The 12,618-nt window shown below is 42.9% G+C and overlaps 1 protein-coding gene across 1 annotated transcript in view; it reads right to left on the bottom strand.

The window, feature by feature from the left end:
* Positions 1 to 12,618, bottom strand: part of mapk8ip1b (mitogen-activated protein kinase 8 interacting protein 1b) — a 51,199-nt gene that overhangs the window by 24,309 nt on the left and 14,272 nt on the right. Inside the window, exon 2 of the mRNA XM_071923169.2 lies at positions 6,989 to 7,100. Coding sequence (XP_071779270.2) covers positions 6,989 to 7,100 — 112 coding nt within the window. The remainder of the gene's footprint in view (positions 1 to 6,988; positions 7,101 to 12,618) is intronic.

The following is a 12,618-nucleotide window of genomic DNA, read 5'->3' as shown; positions in this document are numbered from 1 at the left end:
ATCTACCCTCCTCCTCCTCCTCCTCCCTTTCTTTCCTCCTTTCTCTCTTTCTTCCTTTCCTTTCCTTCCCCTCTCTCCTTCCTCTCACCTTTTCGCCCGCTGCAGATCGATCCCTGCTAATGCGGCGGACTCTACCCGTCCCCCCGTGTGTTTTATGACCTCAATTACGCCGGGCCCGGCTCCTTTAAGAGCCCCGGCCCTGTTGCTAGGAGACAAGGGGGCTTAGCGACGGGGCCGAGGAGATGCTGCCCGAAGATGCTGCGATGCCCGGCCCTCGTCCAATCACACAGCCAACAGGTCTCACAAGCCGACACAAGGCTCAGATGGAGGGCTGGGTGACATTTTGGCTGAAAGTGAGTATTATAAAGGATTGGGAAGCTCCTGCTGAGCTCTACCTGATGGTCAAAAGAAGACATCTGTGATCAAAAAAACTAAATTAAATAAAGGGGAAAATCCAAAAGACTCAAGAGAAAACCCTACATTGAATTTGGTATAAAACGGGTGTAACTGCACTTAATCTCTTTTTATAGAATATGATTCTTAATCTCTGTAAAAGTATGAATGGTTCCAGTGTTATTTTTTAATAAAAAATATGCAGTATAATTTCTGTTTTTGCTCTCCTATAAAATGAGGATACAGTCACTTATGCCCCTTTTGCGCTAAACCCTCGATATGTGAACAGTGTCGGGTTTGTTACTCAAAATAAATTGATATATTATTCATAACTTGTTGCTCACTTCAAATGTAATATTATTACTTCATTTATTCCACCCTAGGCGCAGTAATTTGTTAAACTACTTATATTCTTTTGACCTCCTGGTCTTTTATTTTAACTCTCTTCTCTTCTCCCTATTTGATATGTTCTATTCTCTGTCTTATTCATTGATATTGTCTGTTATGTGTTTTGTATCTTGTTTACTATGTAAAGCGTCTTTGAGTATCTAGAAAAGCGCTATACAAATATAATGTATTTATTATTATTATTATTATTATTATTATTATTATTACCTTTCTGTTACACACCTAAAATTGACGATTCCATCCTCTCTTTCCTTAAAAAAAACTGGGAAACTCAGTTACCTGACCTGTGTTTCTGTGTGATCAGGGAAGCCAAATGGCGCTGATCTCCAATTTTCCTGTCAGTTTTCTTGTGGGAATATTTCCAAGCATCTCTATTTTTTCCACTTGGCTGGAGATGACTAATAAGGAAAACAAATTACGTGGAATAATAATTTTGGATAATTCACCTTCACTTGATTCTCTTGATTTTTAGAGAGCATGACACCAAAGTAACATTTTTTGGATTGGTAACTGTAATACTGTTACTGGGATTCACTACTTGTTACTGGAAAAAGTAATAATATTACTGAGCAACAAGTTACAACCCTACTCTGGTGGTGAATAGCTTTTAGCACTGTGAAGTACAGAGCCTTGTTTACTCCAACCTCTGAACATAGACGTCATTCAGAAAAATGAAATGTTCAGAATATTGAAATGTATGAAAATGCAAGATCAGATGCATGTGAGAATGTGTTAAGTCTGATTTGCAGTTTAGGGACATTTCTATGAGTGTGCCCAGTCCTAAACAATGCAGGGTCTGTCTCAAGGTATTTCATCTGGTATGGAGTCTTCAAATCTCAAAGTGAAAGAATCTGCCAAGTGGAGTGAGATAATTCCACTTAATTTCAATACAAACCAACTGAATTAGAAAATTGTCTTGAATCAAGTTATATTTTATTGATACCAGCTGAGTTATCTGCTTTATTTCAAGATATTACAGATCAGAGAATAGCACGCACAACTCAAAAAGGTTCAAATGTGAGACTAATATGTCTTCATTTATTCTTAAAACCTCATGGACCTGTGTGTCTTCATTTTTAAGAATAAATGAAGACAAATCCAAGCAAGTCCAAGCACTTGGAGTTCTAGTCGTTTCTTTTTAAATGTATTTCAAGATGTTGCTGAAAAATTGTTTTGATATTGCTGAAAAAATGATGAAAATTCCTGAGACTGATTTCATACTCAATAAGTGATTACATGACTCATAAAGATGGACGTTTCTGCAGTGAATTCTACTGTCTGCTCTCTTTAGATGTCATGAAGCTAAACCACACTGACTTACACGGATACTGAGGATACGAAAATAAAACAACAACACAGATGATGACAGATGCTCCCAATAAGACCGGGCAGAAACAGAGCCGCCCCCCTGGCCCGGCCCGGCCCGGCCCGCCCCCCTGGCCCGGCCCGGCCCGGCCCGCCCCCCCGGCCCGGCCCTCTGTGTGCTGCAACACAAACCATTCATGTCCCGACAAATACTGCTGCTGCTAATGAACCAGCTTTCACTGCTCTGTTACCATATGTAGAGGAGGTGACGTGAGCAGTATCCATGGGGGCAGTGTGTGTGTGTGTGTGTGTTAGCTTGTGTCTGAAAGAGTACATGTGTAAGCGTGTGTGTGTGTGTGTGTGTGTGTGTGTGTGTTTATGTGTCCACGCTGCATGTATTTTCAGCTCTGACGCGTGCAGTAGGTGAGAAAAACACTGTTGCCATGGAAATAGGTCTCCTTTTCCTCCTCGCCAGTGTTTTGCTGGACTCTCTCTCTCTCTCAATCTCTGTCTCTCTCTCTCTCTCTCTCGCGCACACACACACACACACACACAAACACTCTCTATCTATCCATCTAACACAATAACACAATAGAGGGCAGTCTCGATGGAATAACAAGCTTCGGGTCTGTGCCCTTTATAACTACTGCTGCTATTGTCAGCGTGTGTGTGTGTGTAGGTGTGTGTGTGTGTGTGTGTGTGTGTGTGTGCGGTTAATGTAATTGCCCTGTCCCCGCCCCGACACATGACTTTTCTAACCATTCGTACACGACAAATGACTGCTAATCAAATCCATTTGCCCTACACTCTCAGACATGCATGACCACTCCCTACACACACACACACACACACACACACACACACACACACACATACACACCCCACACAGTGGACCTGTTAATGTATGTTGTCATTTCCCATCTCTCTAAGGAACATCAAATCTCTTTACCTTTCACACTGGATTGCAACCACATTAACCCCTTCATGACACACCCTCAACACACACACACACACACACACATACACACGGTCGTTGCCCCCTGCTGGGGTAGACACCACTCCTGTCTGGGGTGTGTGATGCTCCTTCCATGTGACTGTCCATTATTGATGAGATAAGATGCATCCTAAACTCCCCTGGGATGATGAGCTCAATGATGAGGTCACCACTCTGTACACACACACAGGCGCAGCACTGTGTGTGTGTGTGTGTGTGTGTATATACGCATGTGCATATACAGTGAGTGCAATGTATAAAGTGCATGCTGTGTCTCCCAGTTCCCAGCCGGTCCTCTTCTCCCCTCCCCCACATCCATTTTTAAATAGCCAAAGCTTCCATCAAACACTACGTGCTTTTAAATAGAAAGCAGAGAGATGAAGGTTGATCCCAGGCTCATTGTGATGATGAAATACTACTGAGAGTCTGGGTGTGTCTCAACAAGGCAACAGTAAACCTTTTCCCTATAAATGATGCAGCAAACGAATATGGATCGGGCTCCAGGAATAGGACGATCTGCTTATCTCACGATACGATGTGATCAATAAAAGTTCAGTGACAGCAAAGTCTGACTGTGCAGAATTCTGTTTATTTCTGAGACACAAATAGCGATGCCATTGGCTGCTAGAATGTAAACAACAATTTAAAAATGTCATTACAAAGTGACAATAATATAATTTGGATGGAGAGCTTGTGAAATTGTGATGGTCAAGCGTCTCATTTGTGATTACTACAGCAGAATAACATGGAGCTGATATCACCATTCATTTTTCTGCCCCACGATACGTATTGTCACATTTTTGTATTGCGATATATTGAATTTCGATATATCGTCCCATCCCATCCATATTGTTTCTATTTCTAAACAAGACAACAGTAATCATGTCGTCCCCTACAAATGATGCAGGTCTCCTCTGTGTGAATCGGCAACATATACAGTATATACATATAATATGTTTTGACCTGGCCCCACATTACTCAGTGTAATTTTACAAATGCTGGCACACAGTGTTGAGATGCATCAAACCATCAAGTTACATCAAAATATGATCAGCAGTCCAGCAAACAAAGATCGTGTTTCCATGCACACTAATAACCCGGTAACTGGGAATAATCAGGTTATGGCAATAATTCAATTGACGCGTTTGCATGCACTCTAGTAAAGTGATAATCATCAGGACATAGTTGGATTTCTCTTCTTAAGGAAGTGATGTAAAACTCCTTTGAACATCGCGCCACACGCAGCTTATTTTCATCTGGTCAGGTTTCTGTGTCTCAGTATTTTGCACTGCTTGCGGTTGCAAAACAGTTTAACAAACGCTCTACACAGTCGCCATTCTGTTAGATGTTTACTGTTTACTGCAGGGGACGTTGTTCTCTATCCGGTTACTTTTGCGTTCATGCTCAAAACAAAAGAAATCAGGCTGAGGGTAAACGTGCTGAATAATTTCAAAGATTGGGCAAAAACCTAACTGTGTTAACCGGGTTTCTCATAATGTGATAACAGCGTTTATCAGATGAAGGAAATCGCACTCTGCTGTTTACGTGACCACATGCATGACCACTTAGTCGGACTTTGATGGGTTTATTAGTTTGCATGTAGACGCACTCAAACAAAATCCACCAAGCCTGAGGATGAGCAGAGGAGGGGAAGCCCATCTTTGTCCAGCAGAGCCTGCTCTCCCCCGCAGATCTGAAACTCTCCCTGCACTCTGTATTCACAGCAGTCAAACACTGTTAGTTTCATGTCCTGAAAGATGTCAGCAGCATACTGTGTGCGCCTGTGTGTGTGTGTGTGTGTGTGTGTGTGTGTGTGTGTGTGTGTGTTATTGTTGGTCGCCCTGTGGATGCTGTCAGAACTGTCTCATACTCATGTTTGCCAGTCAAGCAGCCATTTTGGATTGTGATCTCTGTGAGGCCACTGCAAGGGGATGAGTCATCAATACACACACACACACACACACACACACACACACACACACACACACACACACACACACACACACACGCACAAATACACACACTTATAGAAATTGGATTAAAAAAAGCACTTTGAGTTGCAACCTACAAACAGGCCGTTAAAGAATTCTGCAGCTGGAAATATTCGGTCTGATGTTTTTCTCTCATTTTTGGAGGTTGTACACACACACACACACACACACACACACAGATCTCCATCAGAAAGCTCTAATCTGGGCTAATCCCTGGATAGGAAGACACTGTGAGAATGAGAGTAGAGAGAAAATAAAGGAGAAAGACAGAGAGAATATTGTCTTTCCAACCTAAAAAATATTACACTCCATAATATCCGAGCCATTATCATATCTGTCAATTCTCCACCTCGCTAAAACAATCAGATCCGAATAAGAGAAGACAGATCTCTCATCTGCTCGGATAAATGAAAAAAAAAAAAAAAAAAAAAAAGCTCTCGACCTTCCTGTTGCCGTGGTTACAGGAATGGAGGTGAGTGGAGGAGGTGATAATGGCTTCATTGGGAGCAGAGCCGGAGAGATCTGACAGAATAATATATTTACTTCGGCTTATTCTCTCTCTATCTCTCTCTCTCTCTCTCTCTCTCTCTCTCTCTACTCTACATCTCTCTGTTTGTTTGCACTGTACTCTGTTTATCTCCCTGCCTCTGAACTCTTCCAGTATGCTCCAGTTTCCATTTATAAACCATTCAGTTCTATGCCAGAGAAATTGGGTAAACCAGCGGGCCGGTGGGCTTGCGGTGCCGATAACTTTCTTCGCGAGAAATTCTCCATTTCAGCAAAGTTTCAGAGGACCGAACGGCCTCGGCTTCCTGGTGAATCATTTAGATATTACCCAGGATGCAGCGCAGCAATCATAAGTGATTAGACTCAAGGTTTTGCAGAGCGTCTCTGTCTCAGAGCGTAGAGGATAAACCGAGCTGCCGCCGGCCGCGTTCTTCTGCTAGCAGGAAGCTGAATACAGCAGCTGTTCAGGACTAAACAGAGAAGTGGTCGGTGGCCCGTGACAACAGTTTCATAAAATTTTGTGAAATGAGCACAAACTCAACACAGTTCCTCCACCATGAAAGGTATTATGCAAAGGATATTAGCAAAAATTGGAAACGCCATTTTTCACGTGTTTGTCACATGAAAACGTTAGCTAACGGTTACGTTTAGGCAACTAAAACAACTTCGGTTAAGGTTAGGGTTAACATTTTTGTCATAGTTAAATAAGAAAAACTTTTGCTAAAAATGAAAGCTTCCCCCCCAACAGAAAACTTGTCATGAGTTGGGAATTGAACTGGGTCGTCGGAGTTGAAGGTAAATGTCTCCGCCCATCCCCCCCCCCCCCCGACGTATCCGAACCAATCACTAGGGACTGACATATCCGTCCGCTCTGACGTCACTTCAGTCACATGATGCTGCAGCCAGTTAGCCTGTACATCCATAGTTAGCAGACATTTACCTACTGACCCAAGAATGTCGATCGATTTTGACAAAAATATTGTTTTTGCAAAGACAATCTGTTGGTTAAGGAGGTGATTTCAACAAATCTATTCTGCCAAAACGGCGATGAAAAACTGTTGCACAAACGGTTCAAACTTTAGTCCCGCCCACAAAGGCGCTGATTGGCTCGATTGTTTCTCCGAGCGAGAACAAGCCGCTGACGAGGGAAACACCAGACTCTCTGAATCGCTTAACAAAATCCGAGCAGTGGGCGGGACGAGATTCAGGAGTCTGGAACCAGGCTAATGCCAAACTACTTCTTGTTTCTCATGTCTCCTGCATCTAATCCTTGACTGATGGGGAAACAGACTTCTGCTACTTTTCGTGCACAGAGAAAGTATTTGCACTTAAAAACATCGTGCTCATTTCACAAAACGTCATGACCAGGCTCTCTGTGGAAATGCCTTACCTTTATCTCCAGGCCGTTGCAGTTGAGGCTCATCCCGCACTCGTCTGTGATCTCTGTAATCTCTGACAGGTCGTCATCTTCAAACTCATCCAGGCTGATGTCATGGGTCAACCTGGGTGGAGGGGAGGATAAGGGTAAAAGGGGGGGGGGGGGGGGCATAGGAAGGAGAGGAGATGGTGGAAAATGAATATTAATCCTTCGGCACTCATCCGCAGCTACAGTACATCTCCAAATCTCTTGTTGACCAAATAATCAGAAATAAAATGGGACATGTGGAGTGCAACAAGAGCAGTGCAAGAAAGGATGAAAACAAATCGGATGACAGAGAAGGAGGAAACAGCGAGAAACTCCAGCATGTCAAGCGAACTCAGATGAAAGGCCGGATGGGTCTGACACATCAGTACTGCGCTCATTAAAATAACTCATGTGGTGTTGCAAGAGCATTGTGCAGAGTTTTCTTCACCAACTTTGATATTTTCCCTCATGCACCTGCACCAAGTCTAATGGAAGAGCGAATAACAAGCGTTACGCTGCAGAAATGTCCACTTTAACAAGACGCTTGCTCTTATTTTCAGTCTTACTGTAAGATCTTGTTTTTGTCGAAACAAGTGAAAAATTCTTCCAATGGTGTGAAATAATTGGTTCCAGTGCAGCTTCACTTGTTTCAGGAATTTTCTTTACACAAGTGTCAAAATCTTGAAAAAAGGTGGATCACTAGTTGATTCAGAAATTTATTCAAACTGGAAAAAAACTATCTCACCCAACTGGCAGCTAGATTGTTTTCACTTGTTTTAAGAAAAATAAGATTAGAATAAGAAAGAATAAGAGACTCTAGTCAAGTTTATTTTTTATAGCCGTTCTCAGAAGCGCCCCAAATTTGACCACTTTTAAAACTTTTTTGTTCTGCACTTGCTATACAACTTGATATTTATTCTCTTTTTATGCATTTCAATTATTTATTTATTCTGTCTGCTTATACACTTTATCTCTTTTTATTTGTTTTTTCTGTTTATCTTATCCTGTATTTCTTATCTAATATTTTGTGTAAAGCACTTTCAATTGCCTTTGTGTACGAAATATTCTATATAAATAAACTTGCCTTGCCTTCATCACAAGCATGTCTCAAAGGGCTTTACATAGCACATACATGTCATATACCATACTACATCATATACACTCATGTCACACCTATGGAAAATGCAGAGTCTCCACTTCAGCTGACCTGCATGTCTTTGGGAGGAAACCCACGCAAACACGGGGAGAACACGCAAACTACACGCAGAAAGGCCCGGACCGGAGATTGAAACCCAGGACCTTCTTTTCTGTGAGGAGACAGTGCGAGACAGTGCCGCCCCAAAAACTATGAGATGGATATTTTTTGCGGGGTAGTGAGGGAGTGACGGGGAGCAACCGCCTCAGAAGCAGCGGCTGACAGGAGGAGCATGGGAAGACTTGGGCGGCCTGGAGGGAGAGGGCTTGTCATGTTCATGTTACACATGCTTAAGCCTCCATGACAGGGCAGGAGGAAGCCTCGGGCAGGGTGTGTGTGTGTGTGTATGTGTACTGTAGGTGTGTGTGTGTGTGTGGAGGGGGGGTGTGCTGTATCTGGGCACTATAGAGCCACTATAGAGGCATCTTTTGAAACACACATACATCACCAAAGCAGCATAAATATAGCTCACTCATTAAAGGTGTAATAAGATTTTTTTTACTGTCCCATGCCACATAATGACCATAATATAACTGTGGAGGTTGATAGGGATCTTGATCAATACCAATGAATCAGCAATTACTTCAAAGCAAAACAGCAAATGACAAAGCAGTTTTAGTATTACAGTTTTACCTCTTCACTAGTAGCTAGCTTACCTTTCTCTATTGTGAAAATGTGACTTCATTATTTATGTCCATTATAGGCCACCATAAGCTGTGCCAGAGACTGCTCCTTGGTCGCCAATAGTGATCAATAAAAGTCATAGATTACTTAATGTCCCTTTAATAGGCCTATTTAAGATGCAATGTACATGGGGTTGCATTTCCATATTTAATGTAATCATTTCACAAAATATTTTGATGATTTTTGTTGTTCTGCACACCACCAATGCCCGTTTGTTTGTTTTTTTTGTCCGCTTTTATTCTGAAGGCAAAATCGCCTAACTCGTGGTATTATTCTGTTCTGTTCTATCTCTGGCTGGCTCTGGTGTGCTGTGGTTGTAAAAGCCCTCAGGTGGCTTATGATCCTCCAATCTCCAATCCAAGCCCATTGTGTAAGGCAGCGTAGGACAAAGCTACACACCGACAGTGATAAGAGGATTGCATCATACTGTAGTGAAGTGGAAGGGATCTGCAGCATCACAGCCCAGCGGCCCACAGCACAGTGCATCAACTTACTGTAACATGACATCCTAACAGGGTGGAAACAGAACCGACGTATCAAGCAGAGGTGCTGGTACTTTCATTAAATTTTACTTGAATGAAATTAGTGTATAAAACTCCTAGTAAAGTAAAATTAAAATGTAATCTCAGTTAAAATGTACTCAGAGAGAACTGAGTTACAAAAACAGACATAGTTACACATGATTTCTTCCCTGCACTGCAAATAATGAGAATACAGAGGTCAATATGTGTCATATACAGCATGTTACTATAGATTGTGTTGAGTGTTCAGAAAAAAAAAGGATTTTCAAATGTCATTATTCTATCTATGATTTAAAAACTGAAAAGGCCTATTCCCATTATTCAATAATGTTACATTGATGCTTCTTTTGCTATAAGTGATCCAACTAGCTAGCTAGCTACACTGCAACCAGGCTAACACAAACTGATATGCTGTAGCTGGATGGATTTTTTGGTAAGCTACTATCATGGATAAATTGGAGTATTTAATGTTACAGTTATTTCACTTAATGTGACCTCCATATGCTTGTGCAGGTTTGATGCAGATGCAATTCAGCATTGTCCAAAAATTACTCAAAATACTATTCAAAATTGTAGCCTACAAAACAGCAATTCAAGTACAGCAGGCACTTGGTAGAGCACAAACCTCCACCAACGCTGAACAGTTCTACAACTTGCAAAGCTGAAGCCTCTGTAACAGTTCATCTTTGTTTAACAAGTTGACTGTTTGACTTCTGGATTTCATTTTCAGACAAAATAGCATGTGGATGTCGGACTTCCCCATCAGCACATGAACGCAGCATAATAGTTATGGCTACAAAACTGAAATTGTCCCATGGCAGAAATCCCAGATCACCAGCAATTGATCCTTGGACCAAGAGCGATCTATCCACCAGATTTCAGCAAAATCTGTTCATTACTCTTTGAGATATCTTGCTAACAAACAGGCAGACCGAAACGGGTTAAAACATGACTTTCTTCCAACTTGATTGGCAGAGGTAATAATGAGGATAATTGTAATTTGTTGGTTCCACCCTTGCATCCTATCATCCATCAGCATCAAATTAAAACTGTAGGTTAGAAGCTGTACTGTCCAAGGTGCAGTGAAGGACCTACAGTCTCGTTTCCTCTTCCCTGGCAGAAGAATATTTTACTGCTGGACATCGCTCCAATGTCAGACATGAAAATGTATTGTCCAGCTGTCTATGCCAGGATTCAATTAGCCTCTAGCAAACAATGCTGTAATTTTCCCTGGCCGTAATTATGTCTGCCTGTTATCTCTTTACCCTGCAGCCTCCTGGGCCTGAGAGACAGAGACAAAGAGAGAGAGAGAGAGAGGGGGGGGGGGATCACAACAAATGTTATTTGTAAGAGGGGAAGAGAGGAAGAGAAGATGACAGCAATCACAGGGACTGGGAGCAAAAGAGCGAGACACCAGAGAGAGCTGGTGGACGGAGAGCTGGATGATGCTAATATCGTTTCTAGCAACATCAACACTGCAACTGTCTCCTGCAGCTGCGTCCGTCTTTACCCGTCACGTGTATGAGGACGGGGACGCGAGGTAGAGAGCCTGGGCAGAAGCATCTGTTTACCGCTGTAATGAGGCCCTGAAGGAGGAGGGAGAGAGAGGCTGAGGGATGGAAAGTCAGAGGGAGAGAGAGAGAGAGAGAAAGAGAGAGAGAGACAGTATGAGTCCAGCAAAACATTGGCGAGGAGGAGAGGATCTCATATGTACACCCACAGAGAGAGGAAAGACCTAGAGGGAACTTAACGTGACTTCATGTGCTTGTGCATTTTTGGTGCAGATGCAATTTGCCATTGTCCAAAAAATACTCAAAACGATACTCAAGTACAACTAGAAGGCACTCAGCAGAGCGCGAACCTCCGCCAACGCTGAACAATTCTCCAACTTGCAAAGCTGCAGCCTCTGTAACGGTTTATGTTTGTTTATCGTTTGTCCTTCAGGTTTGATTTTTCCACACAATACTATGAGAACTGAATGCTGTTTAGCAACCGACTTGGAAGTCCCGGATGAGGGACTTTCCCATCAGTACATGAACGCAGCATAATGGTTATGGCAAAAAAACTGAAAATCATCTAATGGCAGAAATCCCAGATCCAGATCAACACCAAAATCAAATCAACTGATCCTTGGGCCAAGAGCGATCTGTCCACCAGATTTCTGCAAAATCGGTTTGTAACTGTTTGAGATATCTTGAACAGACAGACAGGCGGGTGAAAACATGACCTCCACACAACTCTGTCCGTAAAGAAAGCAGAAACGTGTAGAAGTGAGGCAAAGTTCAGTCAAAATGTCTCCAGCTCCTCTTGTCTCGTCTCGTCCCACCAGACGATGTCAGTGTGGAGGGACAACTTGTGGCTCGAGGCGCCGTCTGAACTTTTCTGTCCCGACGGATTTGTGTCGACGCAGTGAGCAAGCTTCGGTCTTCAGTCACTGAGATATTTTTGAGCAACAAAAACTGTAAGCTTATCAATCCGCTACAAATGTAATTCATTAGCGCACAGATGGAGGACTGGGAATGGAACGCAATCGATAAGCTCCTGAGTCCCCCTCTCTCTTATCAGCATCACTTACAGGAAGGAGGAGAGGAGAGGAGAGGAGACGAGGGGAGAGGAGAGGAGAAGAGAGGAGAGGAGAGGAGAGGAGACGAGGGGAGAGGAGAGGAGGAATAGAGAGGAGAGGAGGATTAGAGAAGAGAGGAGAGGGGGAGAGGAGGAGTAGAGAGGAGAGGAGAGAAGAGGAGAGGAGGAGAAGAGAGGAGAGGAGAGAAGAGGAGAGGAGAGGAGAAGAAAAAGAGGGGAGAAGAGAGGCCTTGTTGTGGTTGAGGTGCAAACATGATGATGCACAAATGCTGTCCCCCTCTCAGCCAATCAGTAACAAATATGTCACCTCGCTTTGACCTGTAACTGTAGCGCCCCCCTTGGGCCAATAAGTGTGATTTTGAGAATGCTGGAACCCAGTGGAGAGATGCATCATTCCCACAGGTTTCATCAAAATCCGGTCAGTGGCGTCTGAGATATTACATGTGAGGGACGGACAAATAGATGGAGGAGCAGGTGGGGGAGAAGCAACATGAGCTTACAAAAAGTGGTGAAATGAGCATGAACTCTGAATGTTTACGTGCTTTCGACATTAATTATGTGAAAATGACGTTCCTCCACCACAAATTGGATTCTGTGACAATAACAAGAATTGGACACGGCATTTTCAGCTG

Source organism: Centroberyx gerrardi, chromosome 1 (genome assembly GCF_048128805.1).
Source record: "Centroberyx gerrardi isolate f3 chromosome 1, fCenGer3.hap1.cur.20231027, whole genome shotgun sequence".
In the NCBI taxonomy this organism is placed as follows: domain Eukaryota; kingdom Metazoa; phylum Chordata; class Actinopteri; order Beryciformes; family Berycidae; genus Centroberyx; species Centroberyx gerrardi.
This window is presented reverse-complemented; position numbering and strand designations above follow the sequence as displayed.